At 39.8% G+C, this 24,582-nt stretch overlaps 2 protein-coding genes across 2 annotated transcripts; both read left to right on the top strand.

Annotated features, from left to right (window-relative positions):
- The first annotated feature begins 138 nt into the window (after window positions 1-138).
- Window positions 139-7,692, top strand: grap2b (GRB2 related adaptor protein 2b). The gene is made up of 7 exons (XM_067585419.1): window positions 139-256; window positions 1,016-1,100; window positions 3,582-3,673; window positions 4,196-4,318; window positions 5,898-6,060; window positions 6,246-6,338; window positions 7,031-7,692. The coding sequence occupies exons 2-7, from the start codon at window positions 1,023-1,025 to the stop codon at window positions 7,211-7,213; spliced, it is 732 nt and encodes a 243-aa protein (XP_067441520.1). The 5' UTR covers window positions 139-256; window positions 1,016-1,022; the 3' UTR covers window positions 7,214-7,692.
- An 870-nt stretch (window positions 7,693-8,562) lies between these two features.
- On the top strand, window positions 8,563-24,180 carry fam83fb (family with sequence similarity 83 member Fb). Its single transcript, XM_067585418.1, has 5 exons — window positions 8,563-9,193; window positions 19,103-19,270; window positions 20,199-20,320; window positions 21,291-22,036; window positions 22,407-24,180. The coding sequence occupies exons 1-5, from the start codon at window positions 8,702-8,704 to the stop codon at window positions 22,451-22,453; spliced, it is 1,575 nt and encodes a 524-aa protein (XP_067441519.1). The 5' UTR covers window positions 8,563-8,701; the 3' UTR covers window positions 22,454-24,180.
- Window positions 24,181-24,582: the final 402 nt, after the last annotated feature.

The raw sequence follows: 24,582 nt of genomic DNA, 5'->3' as shown, positions 1-24,582 counted from the left end.
GCCTATTTTCATGTGCACTCGTGTCACTGTGTACAAGTGGTCAGTAGCAACAGAAAGTGTGTTTCAGCAGCAGCTGCAGTGTGACTGCACTTCCTGTGAGCAAGCAGCAGGAGTTTGTCACTTCTCTTTGTAAACTGTGCAGTCTCTTGCCTGGTGCCTTTGAATCCGCCCACTCCGCCAAGTTGAGTTGACTGACAATTTCGTCTGATATCAGGCAATACGATCTCAGTTGTACAGAGAGAACAACACATACATGGTGAGTAACACAATGCTTCTGTCTCTTCAATGGCAACAGGTTGTCATTTCTGAATTCAGGTTTGTTGGCCTGCTGTTTTCTGAGCTGTCAATACAGAATTTTCTCCTGTTACACTAAAGGTAAAACATACTGGATCCAATTGCGCTTCCGATGAAATACACTGAGGCCATGTGAAGTTTGTGATAGCTTATTGATTTATCTGTCAGATCCATTCCTTTCATGCGTGTGAAAGAAAAAATTGAGAAAATATGGTGGTGCTTGTGCACTGCAAATATCAGGAATGTGAGGATAAGTTTTTAGGAACAACATAAGATATCTAACATTTACTTCATATAACCATAGACCTCTTAAAACCTTTCAGCCCTGATTTAATCTGGATTCAGGACAGGTATACAATATAAGATTCAAGGATTCAAGGACCTTTTATTCTCATCTCACCACAGTTACATTTATACTTTTCAGTATCAAATGCTGCCTATGAAGAAATGTGTGTTGTGGGCTTGGTGAAAGGTATTAAAACTTTAGAAGAATTAAAAATTAAGGTTTTAAAAAATAGAAAAAAAGATAATAAATAGAGAACGGAAAGAATCTAGTGCGCAAGGTTGAATTCATGCAGGCAATTAAAAAAACAGTGTTACAAGTGTTACAGAAGTACTTAGTTAAGTGAAGTAATGGATCATTTTAACATCTTAAAACATTATTCACTTTTAACATTCATAAACTCACACATATATCTCCTTTTCTTAACCTTTCGTGTAGTTCTTCCATGGAGGCTACAGCCAAGTATGACTTTGTCGCTACAGCTGATGATGAACTCAGCTTCAGAAAGGGACAGTGCTTGAACGTAAGGACCATGGATACACAAACACACACACTATACGTAACACACACACCAAACACTCCTTCCAGTTAATAAATTGTTCTGTCTTTGTTTTCTCAACAACCTATTGCACACTGTGTAGTTATAAATAGCTCTCGGTATGAAAAACATTCAAATGCAGAGTGTACCAGCCGCATTTTCATGTAAATCAGCATCACCTCGATGACGAGGCATTCAATGCATTCATGCAGCGTGAGTAACAACAGTATTTGCATTAATTTGTCGTTGCTCCCTGCAGTGCTTTTCAATACTTTTTTTGCTGCGGGTTATGAAAATTTGTTCTGAATCTTGGCAACCACATTGCAGCAATGTTGAGTTTAGTGTTTTTTTGGTTATGAATGTGGTGGCTGTCACCTCTAAACAACAAACTCACACTCTTGCTCAAGAAGTGTTGTCCTTCCTCTTAAGTTAAAGTTATGCTTCGTGAAAATGAACAGTGGTTTGACCTTAAAGTTGACATCAGTATGTTAACGTCTGCACGATGACAATGCTAACACGCTGATGTCTAGCAGATAGGTTTCAAAGTATTTAGTCATTCACCAAGTTTTGGACTAACTGAGAATTTGACCAGATCTTACAACAACAATCAGCTGCTCATATGAACATTGAAAGAGGTTTTCCTCGCTGTAATCATTCCTCCTGTCCATACTGGCTATTAAAAGATCCCCTTTAAATGCACTTTCATTGTCATTTTGTGCAAGAATGCATTTAAAAGTTTACCTGAAGCTTATATCAGCAGTGTGAGTTACTCACATAAGGTGAGTATCAAATTCCCTCTTTGTGTTTCCTCGCACAGTGTTTCCCTGTTGAGCTGCAGTGGAAGTATAGTACAAAAAAAAGGGACTGAGGGTGGAGAGGAGACAGCAGGGAGCTGAGGAGCATGACTGCCTGAGGGAAGAAGCTGTTGCAGAGTCTGGTAGTCATGGCCCGGATGCTCCGGTACCTTCTGCCGGATGGCAGGCGGATGAATAGTCCATAGGAGGGGTGGGGGGGATCTGCAATGATGGTACTGTAGTTGCACGGTGGGTACAATATCTGTGGTAGAGTTCTGTGATTGGTGTGAGGGAGGTTCTGATGATCCTTTAAGCTGTCCTCACTATCCGCTGTAAGGATTTCTGGTTGGCAATGCTGCAGTTCTCAAACCAGACAGTGATGCAGTCGCAGAGCATGCTCTCTATGGTCCCTCTGTAGAAGGTAGTGAGGATGGGAGGGAGGAGACTGGTCTTTTTTGCCTCTGAAGGAAGTGGAGGCGCTGCTGGGCTTTCTTGGTCATGGTGGTGGTGTTTTGTGTCCAGGTCTTCCATGATCTGCACTCCCAGGAACTTGATGCTTTTGATGGTCTCTATAGCAAAGCGAGTTCCTCCTGAAGTCAACAATCATCTCTTTTGTTTTGTTAACATTTACAGATTGTTGTTGTGGCACCAGTCTACCAGCTGTTTGACCTCAGCTCTGTATGCAGACTCATCGTTGTTGCCGATGAGCCTCACCACTGTTGTGTCATCCACAAACTTGATGATACTGTTTGAACTGTAGTGTGTAGCACAGGGGTCATGGGTCATAAGGGTGAACAGCAGAAGACTGAGCACACAGCCTCGGGGAGTGCCAGTGCTTCCTGACTGAGGCCTGTCGGTCAGGAAGTCAAGGATCCAGTTGCAGAGTGATGTGTTCATGCCCAGCAGGTTCAGCTTCCCGACCAGCCTCTGTGGAATGATTGTGTTGAATGCTGAGCTAAAGTCTACGAACAGCATTGTGGTGTAACTGTCTTTTCTGTCTAGATGGAAGAGAGTCAGGTGGAGGGCAGTTGAGATTCTATCACCAGTTGTCCAGTTGGGGCGTTAGGTGAATTGCAGTGGGTCAAGTTGTTCTGGGAGTTGGGATTTCATTTGTCTCAGGACCAGACTCTCGAAGCACTTTGCGATGATCGGTGTGAGTGCTACAGGTTGGGAGTCATTGAGATGAGACACAGTTGATTTCTTTGGCACTTGGATGATCGTGGTTGCTTTGAGGCAAGCAGGACCAACAGCTGTGCTCAGGGATCTGTTGAAGAATGTCTGCCAGCTGGTCGGCACATTCTCGACGCGACCCGGTACGTTGTCTGGTCATCATCTGAGAACCATGAATGTCTATACAAAATTCCATGGCAGCCCATCCAATAGTTATTGGAATGATAGATCTTTCATTCTGGACCAAAGTAGTGAACTAACCGACCAACCAACTGATTGTCATCTATCCTGCTAGCATGGCTATTGGCCCAGACCTGGGAAACAGGAGTGGTGTGGGCCGGATCTGGGCCACGGCAATTTTGCTATCTGGGATCAGTAGCTTGACATTGTTGAATAGTTCACTCTGCAACACAAACACACAACAATGACTGTACTTTAAGTGTTTTAATTTGTGGCTTAATTTCGTGAGCATGTTTTGTGTGAATGTGTCCCACTGTGTCAGGTCCTGCAGACTACTGGGAATTGGTACAAAGCAGAACTCAATGAAGTCGAAGGTTTTGTACCCAAAAACTTCATCAGCATTAATCTGCCCAGGTAAACTCTCAAATAAATCCAAAAATCAAATGAAAGAGGAAAGTATAGAGAGATAGACAGGCTTTGTCATCGTCACACGGAAGGAAACGAGATGTAGTTTCATAAGAAAACAGTTTGTACAATGAGCCATGACATGACACTCCAAATATAAATGAATTATCTTCCTTCAGCAGACGCACAGAGAAGTTTCAGCTACTGATGTAATATTACATGCTGAGATATTGAGTAATGCCATTCCCTTTACACCTCAGTGTCTTTGCATTCATATTTAACCTGCTCATGTCATTCCTGATCTACATTTCCATGTTACATTTCATGACCTGACAATAATCTGTTTCTTTCTTTTTGTTGCTCTCATCCTCACCTACTTCTTCCTTCCTGAATATTTTATCCTTATCTTCTTCCCTCATCTGTACCTCGTGATCAACTCCTTCATTACCATCACGACTTTGTTGCTCCCTTTTCTAACTTTTAACCTCCCGAACATCTGTCCTTCCCTGCCTCCCTCCTTAACGACTCCAGCTGGTATCAGGAGGACATGAGTCGCAGTGACGCTGTGGAGAAGCTGATGTCACAGCCTGTGGGGGCCTTTCTCATGAGGGGCAGCCAAAATGTATCCCCGGGCAGTTTCTCCATTTCTGTCAGGTGCATTCAATTTTTGTGTGAATGTTGAACTGGCAATATCTAACACGTCTACTTCCAACTGTCTGTTTCTGCTGATATTTAGCCTATATATGTGTTAAGTACTGTATATTACTGGCAAATTTTATATGGAGCTGTATCTCCAAAGATGACTAGCATTAGCTTCACTTAGCCCTAGTTCTTCTAACTTAATGTGACAACTTTTGAGAGTATCAATCAAATTCCTTGTCAATGTTAAATGTTAATGCTTGATTAAATAGATCGCAAAATTTTGCAAATGGTGTGCATGACCTAACATTGCTAAACTTTGACATCCTTTATCTTTTTTTTTTAAAGAGAATCCACCGTCGTCCCCGCCTGTGGTCTTTATTTTGCCATCTCGATTTCCTTCTTATTCACCGTTTTTCCACTTTGTGTTATATTCTTTGACTCTGTGATCTTTCTTTCCATCTGTCTCTCATCACAGTGGGCTAGAATGAGCCATAATTAGCCTGCGTATTTGTGCTTTCAAATTTATGCATTTTATATATAGAACAATTTGACCGCACCACTTCCTCCAGCAGATGCACACTCTCTCTCTCTGAGAAACATCTCTGCTTGTAACACTTTAACCGAGGGTTATTTCCTCATAATACCTACATTTGCATATTCACTGATCAAAGATGCAAATTATGAATGTGGATTAATCTGCTGCTTCCAGACTTATTACACATCTCCAGGTGCAGACGGTTATGATAAACATCACAGTGAGCATTACGTAGACCGACCCTCGCAGCCAAATTTTGCTATGAGCTCCTTTTTGACATAGATACTTTAAAACATTTTATTGAATTTGATGGCTTTCTCAGTAGCTTTTTTTCATACCAGTGTTTATAAAATAGTTAAAACGGTGAGAGTTATGGTGTTTCCTCAAAGTACAAGTGCATTCATGGCCTACAGATGCCTCCGTCAGATAGGAAGCGTTATCATCTCTTGCTCAAGACAGATTCCTCCCTGTATGAGTATTAAATTCTGGCACAGTACGGGGCCCCAGAGATGCAACCTTACACAAAACGTCTTAGTAACTGACAAAACACTTTATGTTGATATTGTAGATCACTGTAACATTTTTACAGTTTTTTGTCTTTAAACAGGACAGCAATGTTTTCTCTTTCTCTCTGTCCAAGATCTCAATCTCTTATAAAGTGTCATTGTATTTAATATTTATTTAATCTCAGTCTGAGCACCCATCACTTTCTCCCTCCTTGTTCATCCTGTTCTTATCCACCTTATTTACATCCTGTCTCCTGCTGTCTGTCTGCTAGTAGGATTTTGAGTGTGTGTATTCAAGGACAAGATATTTAAGAGGCTTAGAAGCACAATGATAACCTTTTACTTAAAAGGAAAGAGGTAACCACTGTGTGGTTTCAGTAATCATGTTGGATGTAAGGAGAGTTTCGAAGAAGGCAGTCATTGTAATGCTGGTATCATATTTTTTTTATCTCACATTTTCAGATGGAAATGGGAGAAGATTAATCGACAGGGTAAAGACATGTCAAGACTGTGAAAAATAAGGCATCTCTATTTTTTTACTCTACTGTAGACATCCAGCAGATGTTCAGCACTTCAAGGTGCTGAGAGACAGCAGAGGGCAGTATTACCTCTGGTCAAAAAAGTTCCCTTCACTCAACCAGATGGTGGAACATTATAAAAAGAACTCTATCTCCATACAAGTACCAATATTCCTACAGGAGCCAAAACAACAGGTAATGCAAACCTAAAAGTAAGTGATGAGCTCAACCCATATAAGAAATGTACACTCAGTGTTATATACTGTAAAGAGCTTTTAATGGAAACACCCACTGTAGTATAAGAGTGTAATTGTATTAAATGATTTAAAATGAAGAATTTTAAATGAAATAAACGTGAGGTTGTTTTTGTGTCTCCACAGCATAGAGGGAGCACAGATCATTTACCGCCTCTCCCCAGTTCTGTCCTCACGCATCGACGTCCCGACTGCAGACCTATACCTGCACCACGACAGGTATCTAACAATACTGTATGTGTGTGTGTGTGTTTTTGTCACATACAACACACACAATGATGGGTGTGTGCCTGCTGTCTGTCTGAGTTTCTGTGTGTAAATACTGTGTGTCCTTGTCCATATGTAGGCTACTTTGTGCATATTTATGATGACTTTAACGCCAAATTTGAACTGCTGTGAGCAGCGTCAGCTTGAAAACAGCTGTTTTTATGTTTGATAGAAATGTTTTTGACATTATCCAATGGGTTTTGAATGGGTTTTATGAGAATAAAATCTTCCGGTGGCTAATTTTCTCATGTCAAATCCTGAAAACTTGGAAACTATCCAACTTGAATTTAGAAGGTTTTCAGCGGACAGCGATTAAATGACACAATAGGTTTTAAATAATGGTTTTGAATAATTTACTGAAGCCTCTCTAGCCTAGCCTACACCTCGAGAGGGTTTAGCAACAGAAAAGAGCATCCCTTTCTTATTACTTTAGACAGTGAATCACCCCATTGTGCTAAATTAAATTCAGATATGAAACTGTCTAAAAAAAAAATCTGCACACCAGAAATGGGAAATTGAAACATCTTGCAGCTGTAACACTTAGCTGAAAAAGTACTTTTTTTGATACAGGTCAATAACACTTGGTTCATGGACTAAGACCATGTCTGTGTCTAACCCTGTACATTCATCTCCTCCTCCACCAGCGCAAAGCCTCCACGCTGCAGGTCAGAGCTATCTACAGTTTCCAAGCCAAGGAGACGGACGAGCTGGAGTTCAACGTCGGCGATGTCATCAAGGTCCTGGAGTGCTCGAATCAGGCCTGGTGGAAAGGACAACTGAGGGGCAAAATAGGCCTGTTCCCCTCCAGCTACACCAAACCCATCTAAGAGGAACACAAACAAAAACATGTGTCACATCACAGCAGCTCTTGCATGAGCTAATATCTAATGCTAATTCATGCAACTAAACCCTACACCACCAAGTGTACCACAAAGTATCAACTAAACATAAAGACTATTGTTGGTTTACACACACACACACACACACACACACGCACACACACACACACACACACACACAAAGGCTTTCAGTTTTCCATCATGGTAAACATACAAAGAAAAAAAATAATGTTTACTTATATCAAAAAATGATAAATAACTGAGAAGCAACTGGTTGGTTATGCAGTTTTTGTTGGATTTATCAAACAAGTGATCATGTACTGAGGTTATCTGTTTTTATCAACTTATCTCACTTTATTTGTATCTGATTGATCTGATTGTATCTATATTGTAACCTAAAATATACAAGTTATTAATGTAACAAAAATAAATGTATTTATTTCTAAAATGTTTTATTGTCAATTAAAAAACACTGATGGGCATTATTAGGCTGAGATTTGAGAATACATTTTTTTAAAAAAGGAAAATATATATTGTATTCACATATGTCCTTTCCACATAAAATATCTGCGTGAGTTTAATCCACTTCACATAAACTGAAAATAAGCTCTGCGACGGTTTTAAGGCACGACGTGGAGGCGAAGAAGCCGTTTAACGCACACCTACTTGTTACTGAAAATAACACAAATGAGTTAAAAGGTCAAATCAAACTTGGGGATTCTTAAATCTTCCATGAAAGCATGTGACACATCCTGTCTTGTCATGGCCTACATACACCTAATTATACTGTTTGCTAAGTTTATTACCTGGGCAGGTCTATCTGCAACTGGATCACTGTGTAGCCTGCATAGACGAACGAGCCCTTTTTTTACACGCGTTTTGCTGCGTTTAAGTTCCAACTGTAAATTCGTAATTCTGAGTGTTTCTACAGAACAAGCCATAACCTAACTTTGAACGTTTTTTGAAAACATGATTTAATCTAATTTTTGAGGAAGCTGGCAATGATACAGAGCTAATGTGTGTGTGCTTCGGTTACGACAGTAAAACAATGACAATGAGTGGCAGAATGGTCACAATATGAGAACTTGACTTAGGCTAGTTTAGGCTGTTTCATTAAGAATGTGACAAAAACTAATTAGTATTTAGTGTCAAAACACAAAAGAAGAATCACATGTGATTCACTGACTGTCAGTTACTGACTCGAGGCTTTGAAAGTCGTTTTCTGGGCGTGTTAGTGCTGTATACTCTTTATTCCATTTGTCCTTGAAGGCAGCATGGGTTTCCTCGCAGGGATCCACCTCCCCCCCCCCCCCCCCTCCCTCCCTCCCTTCCTCCCCTCCCGGTCAGGTAAGAAAACAACCCATGACTCTTTTTTTACACCTATTTGAGTCACACATAGATAGGTGACAGTGAACACACACCACCAGGTGTGAGTGACATTCTCCGAGCTCCAGGAGGATAACAACCACTGCAACCATGGCCGAATCCCAGCTCGTGTGCATGGAAGACGGCCACATCGGAGCCAAGGTCCCGGACACCAAACCGGAGTTTTACTACAGCGAGGAGCAGCGCGCCGCCGTCGAGGAGCTGCTCAGGAACGGTGACGGTGCATTCAAAACTAGACTCAAAGATGACAACATGAAAGACTTTTTATCAGCCAGAGAAATCAAACTGTTGACGGGCACTTTTAAACGGTATGACACCGGTAATGACAGCAGCAGCAACAGCGACAAAGCGTCCCCGTCCAGGTCGGAGCAAGGAGCCGCCAGCACCGACGCGGATTCGGGGGTCCATTCCACCTACTGGCCCCAGATGTCGGATACCGAGGTGCCGCCGTTGGATATCGGCTGGCCAAGCGGGGGTTTGTTCAAAGGGGTGACCCGGGTCGCCGTCCACACCCACCCACCCAAAGACAACGGACCTCACATTAAGGAGGTGGTGCGACGACTCATCCAGGAGGCCAGCAAGGTGGGGTCAGGGGGGGCAAGTCAGACTCATAGGCAGAAAGGCATAATGGGGTTGACTGTAATAAAAATAATAATAATAGCAGCTTTAAAGTTTCTTTGCCTATTCATGGGTATATCCTATCTGTGCAAACCACTTTATATTTTAGTTTAAAAAAAACTAATAAATGATCTCCTACATAATATCTATTTGCATAAAAAGACAACTTGGCAAAAAAACATTTCTGCCCTAAAAGCAAAACAAAACACATCTCAGTTAATATGTAAGTGACCCCTCATAAAGTGGAAGCAGTTGTGCTGAGATTGAAGTATAAACTGAGATACAGGAAGCCTAGGAGACAGATTTGGGAAGTACTTTGAATGAAAAATACATATGTCCTAAAAAAAAAAATAGATTATGGATATGTAAGGTGACAGCAGTTATTAAGGTGTTTGTTAGAGAACATTACAAAATGAGGTGAGGCTGATTATAGAGTATCAGTGAGTTCAAGTCTATGTGTGAAGGTTTGAAGTGAGTGAGAGAAAACACTTTTGTTTTTTTGTGTGTGACCTATTATCTCAACACCTTCTACCGGAGGTTACCGTGCTTTTATTACCTGCTTCAGTCCTGCTATTCCCTTTGCCTCCAGTACAGTTCAGCATTATTACATTTATAACACACATGCAGCATGTGACTGTGAGTAAATGCCGCTGCCAGTGTTCCTAACCACATAAATAACCTACATTATTATGTAGAAACATTGAGCTGCTATTGAGGAGTAATAATCTGATGTGTGGAGCAAAGAAAGCACTTTTAGCAAAGGTATACATCAAAATATAAATGGCAAAGAGAAAAAAGTATATGGTTGATTATTGTAATCATTATTTATGAAGGTTTATATGGCTTGCAAACCTCTGAGTTTACCAAAAATAATTTCAGGGTAGCGTGGCTCCTTCGAACATGGAAGGTCAGTTAGTTAGTGTAGCAATTGTGCTACACTATATGGCCAAAAGTATGTGGACACCTGCATATCACAAAGCTTTGTGACTGTTAACCATGTTGTTGCTTTATTATTTGATCTTTAAAATATCAGAAAATAGTGAAAAATGCCACAAAATAACTGCTGCAACTAACAACTGTTTCCTCTGGCTGCAGAAGCAGGGGGGGAGCCAATGGGGCCATTGAAACACCCCCCCTTTACCCTCCTCCCACCTTCTTTGAGGTCATGATTCACTGTATCTCCTCAAATGTCCCTTTATTGCAACACAGGTTTTCTGTTAATCATAGAAAACCTGCTGCATCTTGTTTGTGTTCATAGCAACAGTGAACACAACAGCTGTGAGCACGGTGCCAAAGCTTTAGGTCAGTCCTGTAGGTCGATTACCTCAGCCCTGAGTAGTTTGAGGCATACTTCCTCAGAAGTACGCCCTGCATACTTCTGCTCCTCAAAACTGTTACTTTGAGTGGAACTTAGTGGAACTTAAAGTGGAGCTACAGGGGGGAAGGGGGAGAAATACGGTGCTGCACATAACAAGATGCATACAGGCCATGGATGTATAACAGGCAGTTTACAGTGAGCAGAGCGGTTTCCAGTCTTTCAGTCTGTCCTCCATATTTCAGCACAGAGATTGATCCATAATGAAAACTGTAAAACCCTCAAATGCTCAAAAGCTCTTCACAATCACGAACCAACTTTGATGTGTTTTACTTCTTTTACTTCTCTAGTATTTTGCACTGAATGATTCCACAGAAACATCAGTACTGTTTGTTCTGTTTGTTGTCCGCAGCTGGCTGGCTTTGTGTCAGATTCCTTCCTTTGACTTTATTAAATATCTGCAGTATCACACAGCAGCTGAAAGGATAAGTGCCTTAAATTGAGAGGGTGATGTGCTTATTTATGCACGTGGTAGAGCAGCGGTAACTTCATTAACACCGGATCGGTCGGTCAGGATCTGACGGTAATTAATGTTCCGTGTTCTGCTACATATCTGCATCATTGACTCTTTATAAAGAGGTCAGCTGTTACACACAGATTCCAGCTTTATAGGGTGGAATTGTTTGTAATAAAGCAGCCCTTATGGATTAATCCTGAGCTCCATCAGTGCTGTCAGGACATTTTTTTTTTTAAGTGTCCTAACAAAAAGTTCAAGATAAGCCTAAAATTCTGACTGAAGATTTCACCCTTGCTGAAAACAGTCCTGTGTTAAACTATACCAGGAGCTGTGTTGGTGTGGGCGTGTTGTTTACAGTGCTGGTGAGAAAATGAAAAGCGATCCAGCAAGTCCGGTTTAGTGACACATTGTTCCATTGAAAGGCTGATCAGAAAAAAACAATGCACAGCGGTTTGTTATACTCTGGAAAGTTATCACGCTGCAACCCTGTTTAACAGTGCAAACATGTGGAACGCATCTGTGTCCGTGGACCCCCAAAAATATGAATGGAACCATGTTCGTGTCTGCGGTCCTTGTTGAAAACCACAGCTGTCCATGGACGTGGAACGCGGAAAAGGCCTTAACACACGCACACACACACCTAACCTGCGAGAATTTTGCCAGTTTTGTCTTTAAAAATGACTCAATCGTTGCAGCTCTTAAATAATCACAAATAACATGGTTCAATGGTTCAAAACCCAAAGACAGTCAGTTTACTTTTATAGGCAACTAGGGATGTCAGTTTTGGTTAATTTTGCTTTTGATAGATCGACACCCAATAACTAACCTGTTAATTTTAAAGAAAAGTTGTGATGCAGCTTTTGTTCTGTGAGAAATATCCAGCAGTCAGTGGTCAGAGCTAGCTTGACTTTTAGTTCATCCTTCTTCTCATCAAAGTGCTCTTCATTGCATTTAATCACAGTAGCTCTTGATGGCATAATGTACTCGGGCTTGAACTAGCTCTTTCAATCCCTCGCCCTCTACCACACTGATTGGCAGCATATCGGTTTCAATTATATGGCACATCAACTGCGTGATGGCCTCGAACCAGTACGCATCACACTTTCTCCCCCCGGCTAGCAGTGATGTGATCTTTGGCTGTGACTGAGTGCTATCCTCAGACACGGCAGCCGGATGCTTGTTCTTATTGTTGTACACTATAATGTGATTAATAGTATGACTAAACTGAAGAGTAGCATCACACAATTTACATCTGACTTTGTTGCCTCTCTGGAGGAAATGGTCTCATACTGAGTTTTGTTTAGCACGCTTCATTTTTTATCTCAGACTGCTAGCTAGCATCGAAGCTATTAGTGGAGTGTGTATACAAATTAACCCATAGACCGATATATGTAACCGCTCATAAATATTCTTAGTGGTTAACCAATTAACAGTGAACCGTTGACATCCCTATAGGCGATGAAGACAACCACCAAATATTCACTTTTATCTCTTTAAAAAATACTCAATATGATAATTGGTTATCAAAATTGTTGCAGATTAGTTTTTTTGTCAATCAATTCTTCACTCTTCTGGTGAGGTTTTCCACTAGATTTTAGAACCTGGTTGCAGGGTGGGTTCGGTTGGCCTGGTTTTGCTCCAGTTCAGCCACGAGAGCATTACTGAGGTCGGACACTGATGCCGGGCTGTGAGGCCTGGCTCTCAGTCGATGTTCCAGTTGCTGTTGGGTGGTGTTGAGGTCAGCTTTGTGTGCAGGCCAATAAAATTCCTCCACACCAAACTGGGAGAACTATTTTTATGAATCTCATTTTGTACATGGGGTCATTGTCATGTGGAAACTTGAAAGGGCTTTCTCAATATTGTTGCCACAAAGTTGGAAGAACACTAATTTCGAAAAAAAAATAGTTTGCTGTATTAAGGAGGGGCATCGTTTGCTTTTATTTACCACATTCTGCCCTTTCAGTCCTTTATTCAGTTTTTTAAAGTCCATGTAAAGCCATAATAAATATGTGTTCTGAGTTTGTCACACCACAGAAAAATGTGTAATTAACCACCGGGCCAAATTTGAATGATTAAAAAAGTCGCCAAGTATATGAAATTTGGTTTCAAAATTGTTAATAACGCTCATACCAAACTCCCATAAAAAAATACACAATTTAAAATAGGCCTTGTTTGTAGATGTAAGGCGAGCCACATGGATGATATTTTAAAAATAAAGTAATGTTAGGAGATACTGCTTAATTCGGCACATATTTTGTGGGTAAATGTGAACTTGCTTTAGTAAAAATGTAACTTAAATGACTAGTTAACAAGCAAACCATCGCCAATCATCAGTAGGTTAAATTCTTGTTTTTTTCAAAGGAGTTCGGTTCACTTAACATTCCCCACTTCTCTGCTGAAACGTGGCTTCATTGTGGCCGTCACCCTTGGAGTGATTGCCTCTCACGCCATGCTTTTTGGTACCCATGCTTCCCTCTGGCTGGGAACCTCCCAACCGTACAACCGGTGCTGAAGCCGAAGCGGTGGGTGGCGACCGGTGTCGGCTGCGTCCGTTGACTGAACCCCTCTTCCCCGGTGTTGAAGCCGGATGCTTCAGCTGGGTTTAAAACAACTCCTTGAGCACTAACATTGACGGAAAATGGCCCCATTCACTAGTAATAGTGGATTACCTGAAGTGAATCCCATTTGTTTACACTACCAGGTGTAAAGATAGTAACTATGAGTATGTGTGCTCTAGTGTTTATACAGTGGGGAGGGGCCATGCTAGTCAACCCTCGACGTCATAGAGCCAGCATTTTAGGCCCACCCAAAAAATCCTGAACACAGAAATGGAAAACGCTCTTAACTCCACAATTCAATACTATATAGTTCAGTCTTTTCACATGTTTTCAGCAGTTATTTTCTAACATGTATAATGCGTTTGAAAGAAGAAATCTCTCATTTTCCTTTACAGACACTTTAAGGCAGGGCGAATGAGCGTTTGAGTGATTAATCCCTCGTCTCAGGGTAACAAAGGTCCCTGAGTGGGTCTGTGTATTTGAGTTGCCCGTCGTAATGTTTACTCATAGACTGCTGGAGCTCAGCTGAGTCATCTGTTCCACCCGCTCACAGTGACACACTGCGCTCAGCTTGCCCTGCCATTCATGTCTTTTAAAATTAGGTCAGGAAGGACGACAGGAGCATGTGTCAACTACTCAGTCAGGATTTTTTAATTGCCCTATTACGCAACTCTACGGATTTCCCTTTAGTTGTCTTCTTTCTATTATTTCCTTCTGTCTCCCCATTGTTTCTTTGTTTGGTGTTTTGCTTTTGTTACTTTAATGGGTTTTCTAGTTTCTATTATGATTGCTTGCTTTTTTAACCTTTCCTTTCTTTCTTGTTACAAATAAGGTCATGCTACACTCCAGAAGAATTGCAAATGGTGAAAAAAACTGACTGGTCTTTTCCCATTTAGAAGCCTTTGCTGATAAAGAAAGTGATTCACAGCACAGACATCTGTGTGCATGCATTTACCATGCTTCCTGGTTTGTTTCTGCCTTCCAGTAAGTGTCAGCAGATATACATCAGCTAAATGTTTAGTTTTGTTTTGTTGTCCAGTTCTCAGCTTATATTTTCCTTGATAAAACCAGGAATTAGAACTGGAAACCTTTGCTCTTTTTATATGAAATTTCATATTATACCCTTGTTTAAAAGTTTTTCTGTCTTCCTATGTTAAGTTAAATCTATACAGCAGATGGTTTAGCTCTGGGTGTGTCTGTGGAATGTATCAAGCCTACATGCTTTGTTCTCACTTATCAGAAATGCGTAAAGCTATTCATAAAATAATAAAAGACTAACAAACACACACATTCTCAAGATGATACATGCAGAGCAACCAGTTCTCCAGACACTAACATTTTCATCTTTGCACACAGATATTAGATTTCTTCTCATTAGTTGTTTTTTTTGTTTTTTTCACATTTTGCTTGATCACGATCCAGGCTTCACAACACTGACTCTTCTGTCCACAAGTCTCAGCTTGTATCTGTGTTGTTAACCTCTCAGGCCTGGTCAGCATTTTTTCCTAAATGAGACACTGATTGGAAACAAGGGGCCTTTTTCTGCCTGACAGAGGATCATTTGTTGCAAATTGAAAGAAACACATTTTCCATTACTTTGCTTTTTCAGGAACAGTGGTATAACAGACATTTTGCTAAACCGCCATCCTCTGCTTAGACTGAACATGTCCTTACATGTTTGAAAGCATTGCTGCTCTTTGACCCATCCTATAGTATTTGTTTTCCTACCCTTTGTTTTTCTATCATACATGATTGTTAGATATATGGGGCTAGTGTAACATTTCAACACCTGTCTGTGCATTGTGGCTTTGATTATTTATTATATGATTTGATTTGATTTGATGATAATCTATAGACTTTGCCCAGTTGTAGCTGCAGAGCCTAAAAACTAAAAAAAAAAATATTAGATGATTGACAGCCATTACTTTTCATATAAATATCTCATTGTCAGATGATGAAACCCAGTGTTTTTGGTGACCTCTCGACCTTTTGTCTAGCGGCACAATTAAGCCAAAGTTTCCTTTACTTCTAAACCAAATATATCAAAATTGAATGGGCAGATTATCATAATTTTTACTGAGCACATTCACACTTATGGAAGATTTCTCTTATCCATTTTGGACATTTCCACTAGCTCCACTATACATGCCACTGTCTTAACTTGATATGTTATATTAACCAGATTGCCACAAAATTAGCTTAGCACTTAAAGGATTTGGTTTTGCGATTTTCTATATCTTTTTTATTGTCAAAGAATCTCATGTGCAGAGCCAAACCAACAATGACTTGATCTTACTTACAAGTATTTTGTGTGTATTCAAAGCCTGATATCTTATTCTTCTGTGCTGTAGACCTCTGTTGTTGTCCATAGACTACTAAAAATATGTCAGTGAGCCATACCATTGAACTGTGCAACACGTTCCTTCATCATGAAGAGTTTTGAGCATGTTAGTTTTGAGGTTCCGCTTGTTGTGAGTTATCACAACCTCTTGACTTTGTATTGAAGTTATTTGATATGTAGTACTAGAACAGTGTTTCTAGTAATTGTACAGCGGGCCAAAAAAATATTTTCTTGCCAAAAATAACGCTAAAGTTAGAAGTGGGAGAAGTGAGAGGGGCAGGTGAGGGTAAGCTCAAGATTATTTTTATGCATAAATGCAGCTTATTAAGTCATCCTCTCCTTGTGATCTGACCGCACGAATATGCCATCCCATGCGCCTCGTCTCTCAAGGGTTTTTCTGGTGCGTACCACCAGGCCTGAAAAAAAATTCTAGGTGAAACGCTGTAGTATTTTTGTAGTATGTACAGTATGTATTGTTAGTATGTAGCAGTGTAGTACAAAGTCAAGAAGTTGTGGTATGTAGCACAAGCTAGCGAAGCACTGTAATTGGAACCATGTTCCCACATTAAGGCCTTAATCCAGTACTGTATCCACCTCAGTCACACTTCTAAGGCAGAATAGCAAAACCATTAGTATGTTGTTTCTTCAGTCCAACACATTTATATTGTTGGATGTTATAACCAAGTTAGAGGCATCTAGAGCTGCTAGCAGGGCTCTAGACTTGTCTTGTTTCCACTTTCTGCAGTTGAACCTAATCCTGACAGGCACCAATTTATGGTACTTGACTGTTAGTCAAAATAAGAGCAAAATTTATCACATATACTGTGTAGTTGGACACTGTAGTTATGACCCTTGCACTTCACAATATTGCTTCCATCTAATGTTTGTAATCTAGAAGTAATTTCCAGCATTTAGTTGTTGTTTTAACTGTTTTAACTGCCAAATGCAGCAAAGGTCAGTGTATAAGTGTTTGGTTTTTCCTACAAACACTGTTACAGTACAGGCTCTAAGGAATTCCTTTATTTGGTAAAAGCAAAGTGCATACCTCTACTAATCCCAGTGCTTTGACAGTGGAGAAAGCGAAAGCTGTGTGAGAGCATTTCTTTAGATAGAGACAGATTTAAGTGCAAAATTCCTCAACCGGTCTCCTTTTGTTGTTGTGAAGCTCTGTCTTTATGATCTGCCAGCCGTACTGGAACACCGCAGAGGGATAATACAATGGTTTGTAAGGCCGCTCTTTTAAGGCCAGCAGACTCTTTAATGTGGCCTTGTAACACCCTCAGGGTTAGTGTCTTAGCGGGTGGCAAAATGCTTCAGTTGACAGATTAGCTGCAACTGTTGGTTTCTTTGTTAGCTGTCTAGGAGACACTGTGGCTTTACAGCCTTACATGCTGACCAAACAGGGAAATCAGTCTTAGGATTTTCCGGTTCTATCTGCATGATGTCAATGTTTTGATACCCTAGTTAGCAAAACCGATACAGTAGAGTTCTCTTTTATTTGTCAAAATAACAGATACCCTTAATGTACTCTAAATATATAATATCAAAATCCTATCTAATTTTTAAATGGGGTTTTTATGACCACTCAACTTTCGGATAGAACCTTTTAACTCTCACCTTGATTTTGTTGAAAAAAGTAGGCAGATTAGTCTTCTTTTGTTTTAACACACAAAATCAATGTATACACTACTGAAGGGAGTTATCATTTACAATGTTTTGGGCACAGATCACAATTTAGCAGCATGTTTTAACTTTAGACATAACTACATTTGGTTTTCAGTGACAGATTTGAACTGATAATACAGTTGATCAAGTTTTACCAACAACAAAATTCATGACAACAACAATCAGAAAAAAAACATTTAAAAATGTTTCTCATTCATTCATTTGCTGATATTTGCTCTTTTTGCTCAGCTTTGTTTTGTTGTTTTTTACTCCTGGCTCTGTTTCTCTTCATTTCAGAGACTTTCTTGTCTTTTTCTGCTCCCAAATGTTTGTTCTTTTTAACTTATTTTTTGACAAACTGAGGTCACTGTTAGTGTCTGAGCTCTGAATGTAGTCACTGTCAACACTGTGTCTGCTGCAGGACACAAGTTAGCATCAGCAGCTAGCAGAGCAGAGCCTGAATGCATCTCATATTCTTACATATTAACATTTTGGCTTTCATTGATGTAATTTGTTGAATAGTCAGAGTAACTTAAGGTGCTAATAATAACAGTAGTTATTGCTAACAACCGTGCTAACTAATTAAACTCAGCAAGCCAGCTGACTAACATAATAGATCAAGGTAAAAATCCCCTTCTCACTGAGTTCAAACAAGATAGAACTGACTTTAACTCAGTTGGTGTTTGTATCAGTGTCATACATAATTATTTTGATGAAATAATCAATTTGGATGTTTCAAAACATTTATTAATCCTTATTATTTAATCTTTTAGCTCCTTTTAGCACCTTTAACCACAGTCACAGGGGGCCAACTTTAGGGTCAATAATTCATAAAAAAATAAATAAATAAACCTACACAAAATGTTAATAACTTGTCAAAGAATAGTTTCGTGTGAATATCTCATTTTTGACAAAAATATCAGAAAGAACCTTATAATTCTATGATCACGATTTGTACAAAATAGTGGCCTCTACAAAAGGATTGCTTGCGTGAAGTGAAGCCCAGTAAGGGCTCGTCCTGACACATTTTGTTTACAAAATTGTTCATATTTTGCTGTGCTATACAAAATCCTCTGTGTTTTGGAAATAACACTGGCTGGAAATATAGAGTTTTTGTTCTCCCACTAGAATTGGACTGTTGTCTATTTTCAGTCTTCTCTTAATAAGATATTGGAGTTGTAATTGTAATGTAACTAACATGTTTTGGGTTCTGTGTCTTCAAATACTGTCCATGCTGGATATATTAGGATGTGTTGTGAGTACATGATAATTGTTATATGGAGCTCTGCATGTTTAATTGCTTTTAGCACAGTAAATAGTTGAAGATCCAGTCACTTGTTGCTTGCAGTTTAACTTGCATTAAACTGTGTTATCACCAGGCACTAACCTGTTCTCCTGCACGTTCCTGCCAAAATATATAACAGATTCTTGTTGCCTTTAAAATACATGGAGAACTATTCAACCTTTTCTCTCGCAGGTAATAGCCATAGTGATGGACATGCTCACAGACATCCAGATCCTGCAGGACTTGATGGATGCGGCGTGGCGTCGCTCTGTGCCCATTTACATCTTGTTGGATGAAAAAGGTGTGCCGCACTTCCTGGATATGTGTTCCAGGCTGCAGATCGGTGTACAGCACCTTCGGGTAAGACAGGACCTTTACCTTCAGTTTTGCAGGGAAAATTCTCAAACTCTGAAAGACCAGGCATAAACAAAGTGCACATTGCAGGCTGTAATGGGGAAAAGAAACATGCATTAAATACAGGCTTATATATAGCTGAAAATGGATTATAAGATAGACAAATGAAGGAAGTATATTATTATTGGTAACACGGTATTTAATTATGGTAACACAAGCAAATGAGGAATTTTAGAAAGCAAGATATTAGAGATGAATTTAATACTATTCCATCCATTCTACTAGAGTGTACAAGAAGTTGAAACAAAAATAGCTTGACATGAAAATGGAAATGAAAATAATGGCACATATAAGATTTCTAAAACAGATAAGTGCATGAAAGCACTTTGATATTTGATGTCATTTTGATACATTAAGGTATCCTATTAGATCATTCAGGCTTGTTTATATACAGTAGAGCTAAAAGCTCTTAACTGATTTATTGTACCTTTTTTGTAGTCTGCAAGCAAATTTCAATCTTATATGAACTAGAATTGAAAGGTAACGTTCACTAAATTGGTCAGTATTTGTGGAATGACGTTTGAAACAGCAGTAGGCTGGATGGCATATTCCGAAAGCAAAATTATAATATCGTCAAACATGTATTGTTATAATTAATATTAACTGACCATTTTGTGACTGATATCCATCACATATACATGGCAATGCTGCTGAACTGCTGACTTCCTTCTGCTGAATTCCTTCCATAGGCAGCCTATTGAAAGAGGGGGTGCACTGAATCCTGGTGATTTTTAGGGGAGGGGTCCTGAAAGTTTTATTGTTTAAAAGTCACATTATCTGCTGTGTGCAACCTTGGTACAATGTCACTCTCTTGACATCACTGGCTGTATTGTTCTCCTTTTCATGGTCTAACTGTGTCCCTTTGTGGCTGCAGAACATCCGAGCCAGAACGCTTCAGGGAACCGGCTTTGGCCTGTCCTTCGGCAGACTGCCTGGTTCACTCTGTAATAAGTACATGCTGGTAGACGGGGACAAAGTCATGTTTGGCTCCTACAGGTGAGGTTTGATTGTGTTTTTGTGCATACAGTCAGTGCATGCATTTTACTTGAGTTGACGTGTTATATAGATTACATGCATCAATTACATAAATTTTGACCCTCTAGGATTTGGAAATAAATGTTTCTGGCGACTCTTAGTGGTAGTATCAAGAATTACACTGTGGCAGACAATGCACATTGATTGCCCATCCCCCACATGCTTTTGACCCAGAGACAATGAATGATGACACCGCCAATTTTGAACCAGTTTTCACCAGATTTGTCTGATTTTTTTTTAAAAACTTATCCCATCAGAATAATTCTGTAAAAATTGAGGACACACTGGCTTACAAAATACAATACAAGCTGAATCGGAGCATTAGTGTAAGTGTTTTAATAGGAAAGCACCTTTAATAAGTAACTATACCCAGCCTAATAATCCTGCTAGTGCTGCTTTTTGTGGTTGCTGCATTTCCGTAACACTGCGCGCTACAGCACATCACATGACACTACAGTCCAATATACAACACCTGAAAGCACCAAGCTGTAATGTTAAAATGGTCAGAAGTGCATTACATTTTATATTCTAGTTATATAAATGATAATGTTCTCTGCTTCATAGTTTTGGTTACTGCTTTCTTATTGACTAAACTGTCAACTGAAGCACAATTAGTCAGAGGATCATACAGGTTTAAGAGAAACTGCCAGCTCCCTTATTTGGAAGAGAAAATGAAGGTAACCAAGCTATTACTCAAACTGTCCATTGTAAACATTCAAGCACCCAAGTTGTAATAACCTGGAATTATCTTGTAATGCTTTATACTTGAAACTCTTGTCAACAGAATGCCGTAGTGTTTGATGCTGTCTTCTTGCACTTGTTAATCTTATTTTCCAATGTTTTTAATATTTACTGTAAACTTAATGGACCAATTAGAACACACAGAATCTAGAGAAGTTGCTAACTGTTGTTAATATCATCTCTATACCAGTTTCTCCTGGTGTACATCTCGTATGGACCGGAACATGATCACTGTGATGACAGGACAGGTGGTTGACTTCTTTGACCGGGACTTCCGTGAGCTTTACGCCATCTCCGAGAAGATGGACCTCTACAAGGAATTCCACGTCAGCCCACCCGCCAAGGTGACCGCCACAATACGTTCCAAGACGGGGCCTAAACGCCCACCGTTACCAGCCACCACATCCCGCTTCCAGGTTAGCTTAGGAGACTCACGTAAAGCTGACATCCAGGTGCCTGCACACAAATACTATAATCCCAAATACTCTCTGGCATTTGGGGATACCCCACGTCCAACGGGATCTCTGCAGCAGCCAGGACCTAAGAGGGGGTCAGTTCTGGCTGAGGTGCCTGAGGATATGGACCCAGGAAGACCACGAGTGACCAGCAGTGAGAAGATGGACCGGCCGAATCTGCTGCCCTCAGAAGCCCCGAGCGAAATCTTCAAGAGGCCCAATGGAGTCACGCAGGAAAAGAAGCAGTCGCACACTCGGAAGCAGAAATTCTTCAGGGGAAAATCGTCCAGTAAGCTTCCAGTTAATAACCCAGTGGGCAGTATGAGCCCTTCACCCACAGAGACCAATCCGATTGACGAGAACGAGGACAACTTTGAGGTGATAGTGAAATCTCCATCCAAACGGAAGAATAAGAAGCCATCTAAATTGGGCCAGAGGACAGACTCTGGCCAGACTGTTACCAGTGCACAGGACAATGAGAGTAAGTATGTTATATATACATGAAGATTTAATCCAGAATGAACTCATGATCTAATCCAATAGTTCTGAGCCTGTGGGCCAAACAGGACGGGTCAGGAAATATACACAAAGTTATATTTATGTTTCCCTCTAATCTTTGCTTTCTTTCCTGGTGAATCACTGGATATTTTTCCACTTCAAGCCTTTAGAAATTATTCAGATACATCATGGAAAAGGAAACAGATCTCTGTGAACTGCTGTTCTAATCTCACTCTTATTTTACAGTAAATAAGCGAAGTTTATTTTTGAAGTATTGGATAAACCAGGTAATGTCTCTCTTCCCTCACCTCACCATTCTCTTTTAAAATTTTTGTCTGTCTGTATTTTCACAGGTTTCAAGAGACGACATCAATCAAAACAAGCCTGTAAAGTATCCTGAGGTGAACTTGCAAGTTTCTGACCACAGAAAAGTCAGAATCTGACATTCTTAAGGTTTACAACATGACTTCATTAAAGTTAACGTCACCACTGATTGTGCAATATTGTAAGTATATTATCCAGTGCCTTACAGACAGACCAGATGAATGTACAGTCCTTCAGGCACTGAGAAATGATTTTTTTTATAGGATTGGTGCCAAATTTTAAATCCTGAGTCAATAATCAAAGTGTTGTGGGGTATTTATTTTACTGATAGGGTGCAGGAGTGTTGACTGAGATATCTACTAGTGATCACTTGCACCTTGTTTGCTCTGGACCTCTTTGAGGCTACGTGGATATAGGGTTGAATGCTTCCTTTTGCTTTACACTAAATGTAAAGTTGTTTAGTGCACCTTCCAGTACAGTAAACATGAAGTAAAGGTACTTAAAAAGGTACAAGATACTTAAAAGGAAGCACTTTTCTAAAGTTACAAAGACATACACTCCTTTCAAACACCTAAATAGTAGTGGGACGTACAGGGTGAGTGGTTTCCCCTCACCAGGACTTATTTTTAAGGCTGCCTTTTCAAGAGTCCAGACCAGCAGCGTAAGACCCTCTCTGATCATTGGAAAACTGAAGCAGGACATCAATAAGCCTTGTTTGATTTATCCTCTCCCTCCAAAAGACAAAAAAGATTTGTCTAGAGAAATTATGAAAAAAGAATAAAAATCTATATCTCTGTGTCAGCACTGTGGTGAGGAGGTATGGAGTTTTGTGGACCATTATGTGCGTACAATACTGCATACCTTTGTTACACTTCCATTTTATTATTTATCTGTGAATGAATGTTACTGTAGAGTAAGTATTCATGTTAATGTCTGTTTGATGCACTAAGTCATGGGATCTCTTGTTCATTGTGCTTAATAAATGGTTTCAGATAGGCTAATAAACAGCTTTGAAGATGTCATGGGGGGTCTTTTTAATGTTTAGATTGTTCATTCATTGTAGTCTGAAAATAACCTCCATAATAATTTTTTAATTTCATATAATTTTTCTGCAACAGAAATGTCCTTTTATTGATTTTCTGAGTAAGGTTTTGGCTTTTAAATTCCATGTCATGTCAAACATAGGGCATCACTTTGACAGTGGCTCCACCTAGTGGGGTGCTTCAAGATTTGAGATGCATCTGCTGTGTTGATTGTGCTGCACACACTAACCGCTGCCTCAGACAGAAACCACAGGCCTGTAGGGAGCGCAGAGTTGAGTTGAGAGGGTGATGGATGGGGGGTTGCAAATGGGATGTGGTGCAACAGCAACACTTTTGAAACAGGAAGTCAGCTTCAGCGGTAAGAGGCACAGTTCTCGCACACACTAACTTATAGACATACAGCGGGCCACAACTGTAACGCTTATATCTTCATGTTTATCCTAAAACACTGCAACTGTCTTTCACTGCTAATTATTCCTGTTCTCAAAACAAATATATAATGGAATTATGGGTCAGATTCACTTAATTTCAAGATGAATTGTATAACAACAGCCAAATTCTCCACAGATTTCTCACTTAGGAGATACAAGTTTGACCAAAACAGACACACATGACTGTATATGACAGATAACCCTCAGTGGTTCACTATGGATCACATCTTTTTACTGTTTGGGGGTTGCATTTCTGTTCGCATATTTTTTTGCTGAGAGAGTTGTACTGAAGTACCATGCAAAATAAAAATAAAATGCATATTGCAACACCTGAATGACTTTCTGACATTTTCCTTTGACATTACAAAATTGCATCATAAAATCTGTAAATCTACCTTTATAAGAGCAGCTGTTTGATGGAAGTTTTGCTCACAACAATTTGTGGAAAGGTCCTAGCACAGTTCTGATGTTATGGCTCCACCAGGAAAATATTACACTGAACTTTTAATCTGTTTTGTGTTTCAGAAAGCTTTTATATTGTAGTAAAAAGAAAAGGTGGCTGACCACCAGTTTAAAGAGGATCAAATAGGGATTTGTTGGTCACGCAAATCCTCGTTAAAGGACGTACAGTCAAGATGCTATATTTTGGCGCTTTAACAGTATCAATAACTTGGTCTGAGCCTTCAAAAACGTTTTTTTACTTGAGTAATTTTCTAAAAATTGAATGAAAT

The sequence above is a fragment of the Thunnus thynnus genome, chromosome 3 (assembly GCF_963924715.1).
Source record: "Thunnus thynnus chromosome 3, fThuThy2.1, whole genome shotgun sequence".
In the NCBI taxonomy this organism is placed as follows: domain Eukaryota; kingdom Metazoa; phylum Chordata; class Actinopteri; order Scombriformes; family Scombridae; genus Thunnus; species Thunnus thynnus.
This window is presented reverse-complemented; position numbering and strand designations above follow the sequence as displayed.

What these genes read in the sequence shown, in the direction of transcription:
- grap2b (XM_067585419.1), top strand. Translation starts at nt 1,023, where the DNA reads ATGGAGGCTACAGCCAAGTATGACTTTGTCGCTACAGCTGATGATGAA. An exon ending in AGTTTCTCCATTTCTGTCAG is followed by an intron (nt 4,319 to 5,897) that starts GTGCATTCAATT and finishes ACTCTACTGTAG; the next exon opens with ACATCCAGCAGATGTTCAGC. An exon ending in CTATACCTGCACCACGACAG is followed by an intron (nt 6,339 to 7,030) that starts GTATCTAACAAT and finishes CTCCTCCACCAG; the next exon opens with CGCAAAGCCTCCACGCTGCA.
- fam83fb (XM_067585418.1), top strand. Translation starts at nt 8,702, where the DNA reads ATGGCCGAATCCCAGCTCGTGTGCATGGAAGACGGCCACATCGGAGCC. An exon ending in TCATCCAGGAGGCCAGCAAG is followed by an intron (nt 9,194 to 19,102) that starts GTGGGGTCAGGG and finishes TTTCTCTCGCAG; the next exon opens with GTAATAGCCATAGTGATGGA. An exon ending in GTCATGTTTGGCTCCTACAG is followed by an intron (nt 20,321 to 21,290) that starts GTGAGGTTTGAT and finishes TCTCTATACCAG; the next exon opens with TTTCTCCTGGTGTACATCTC.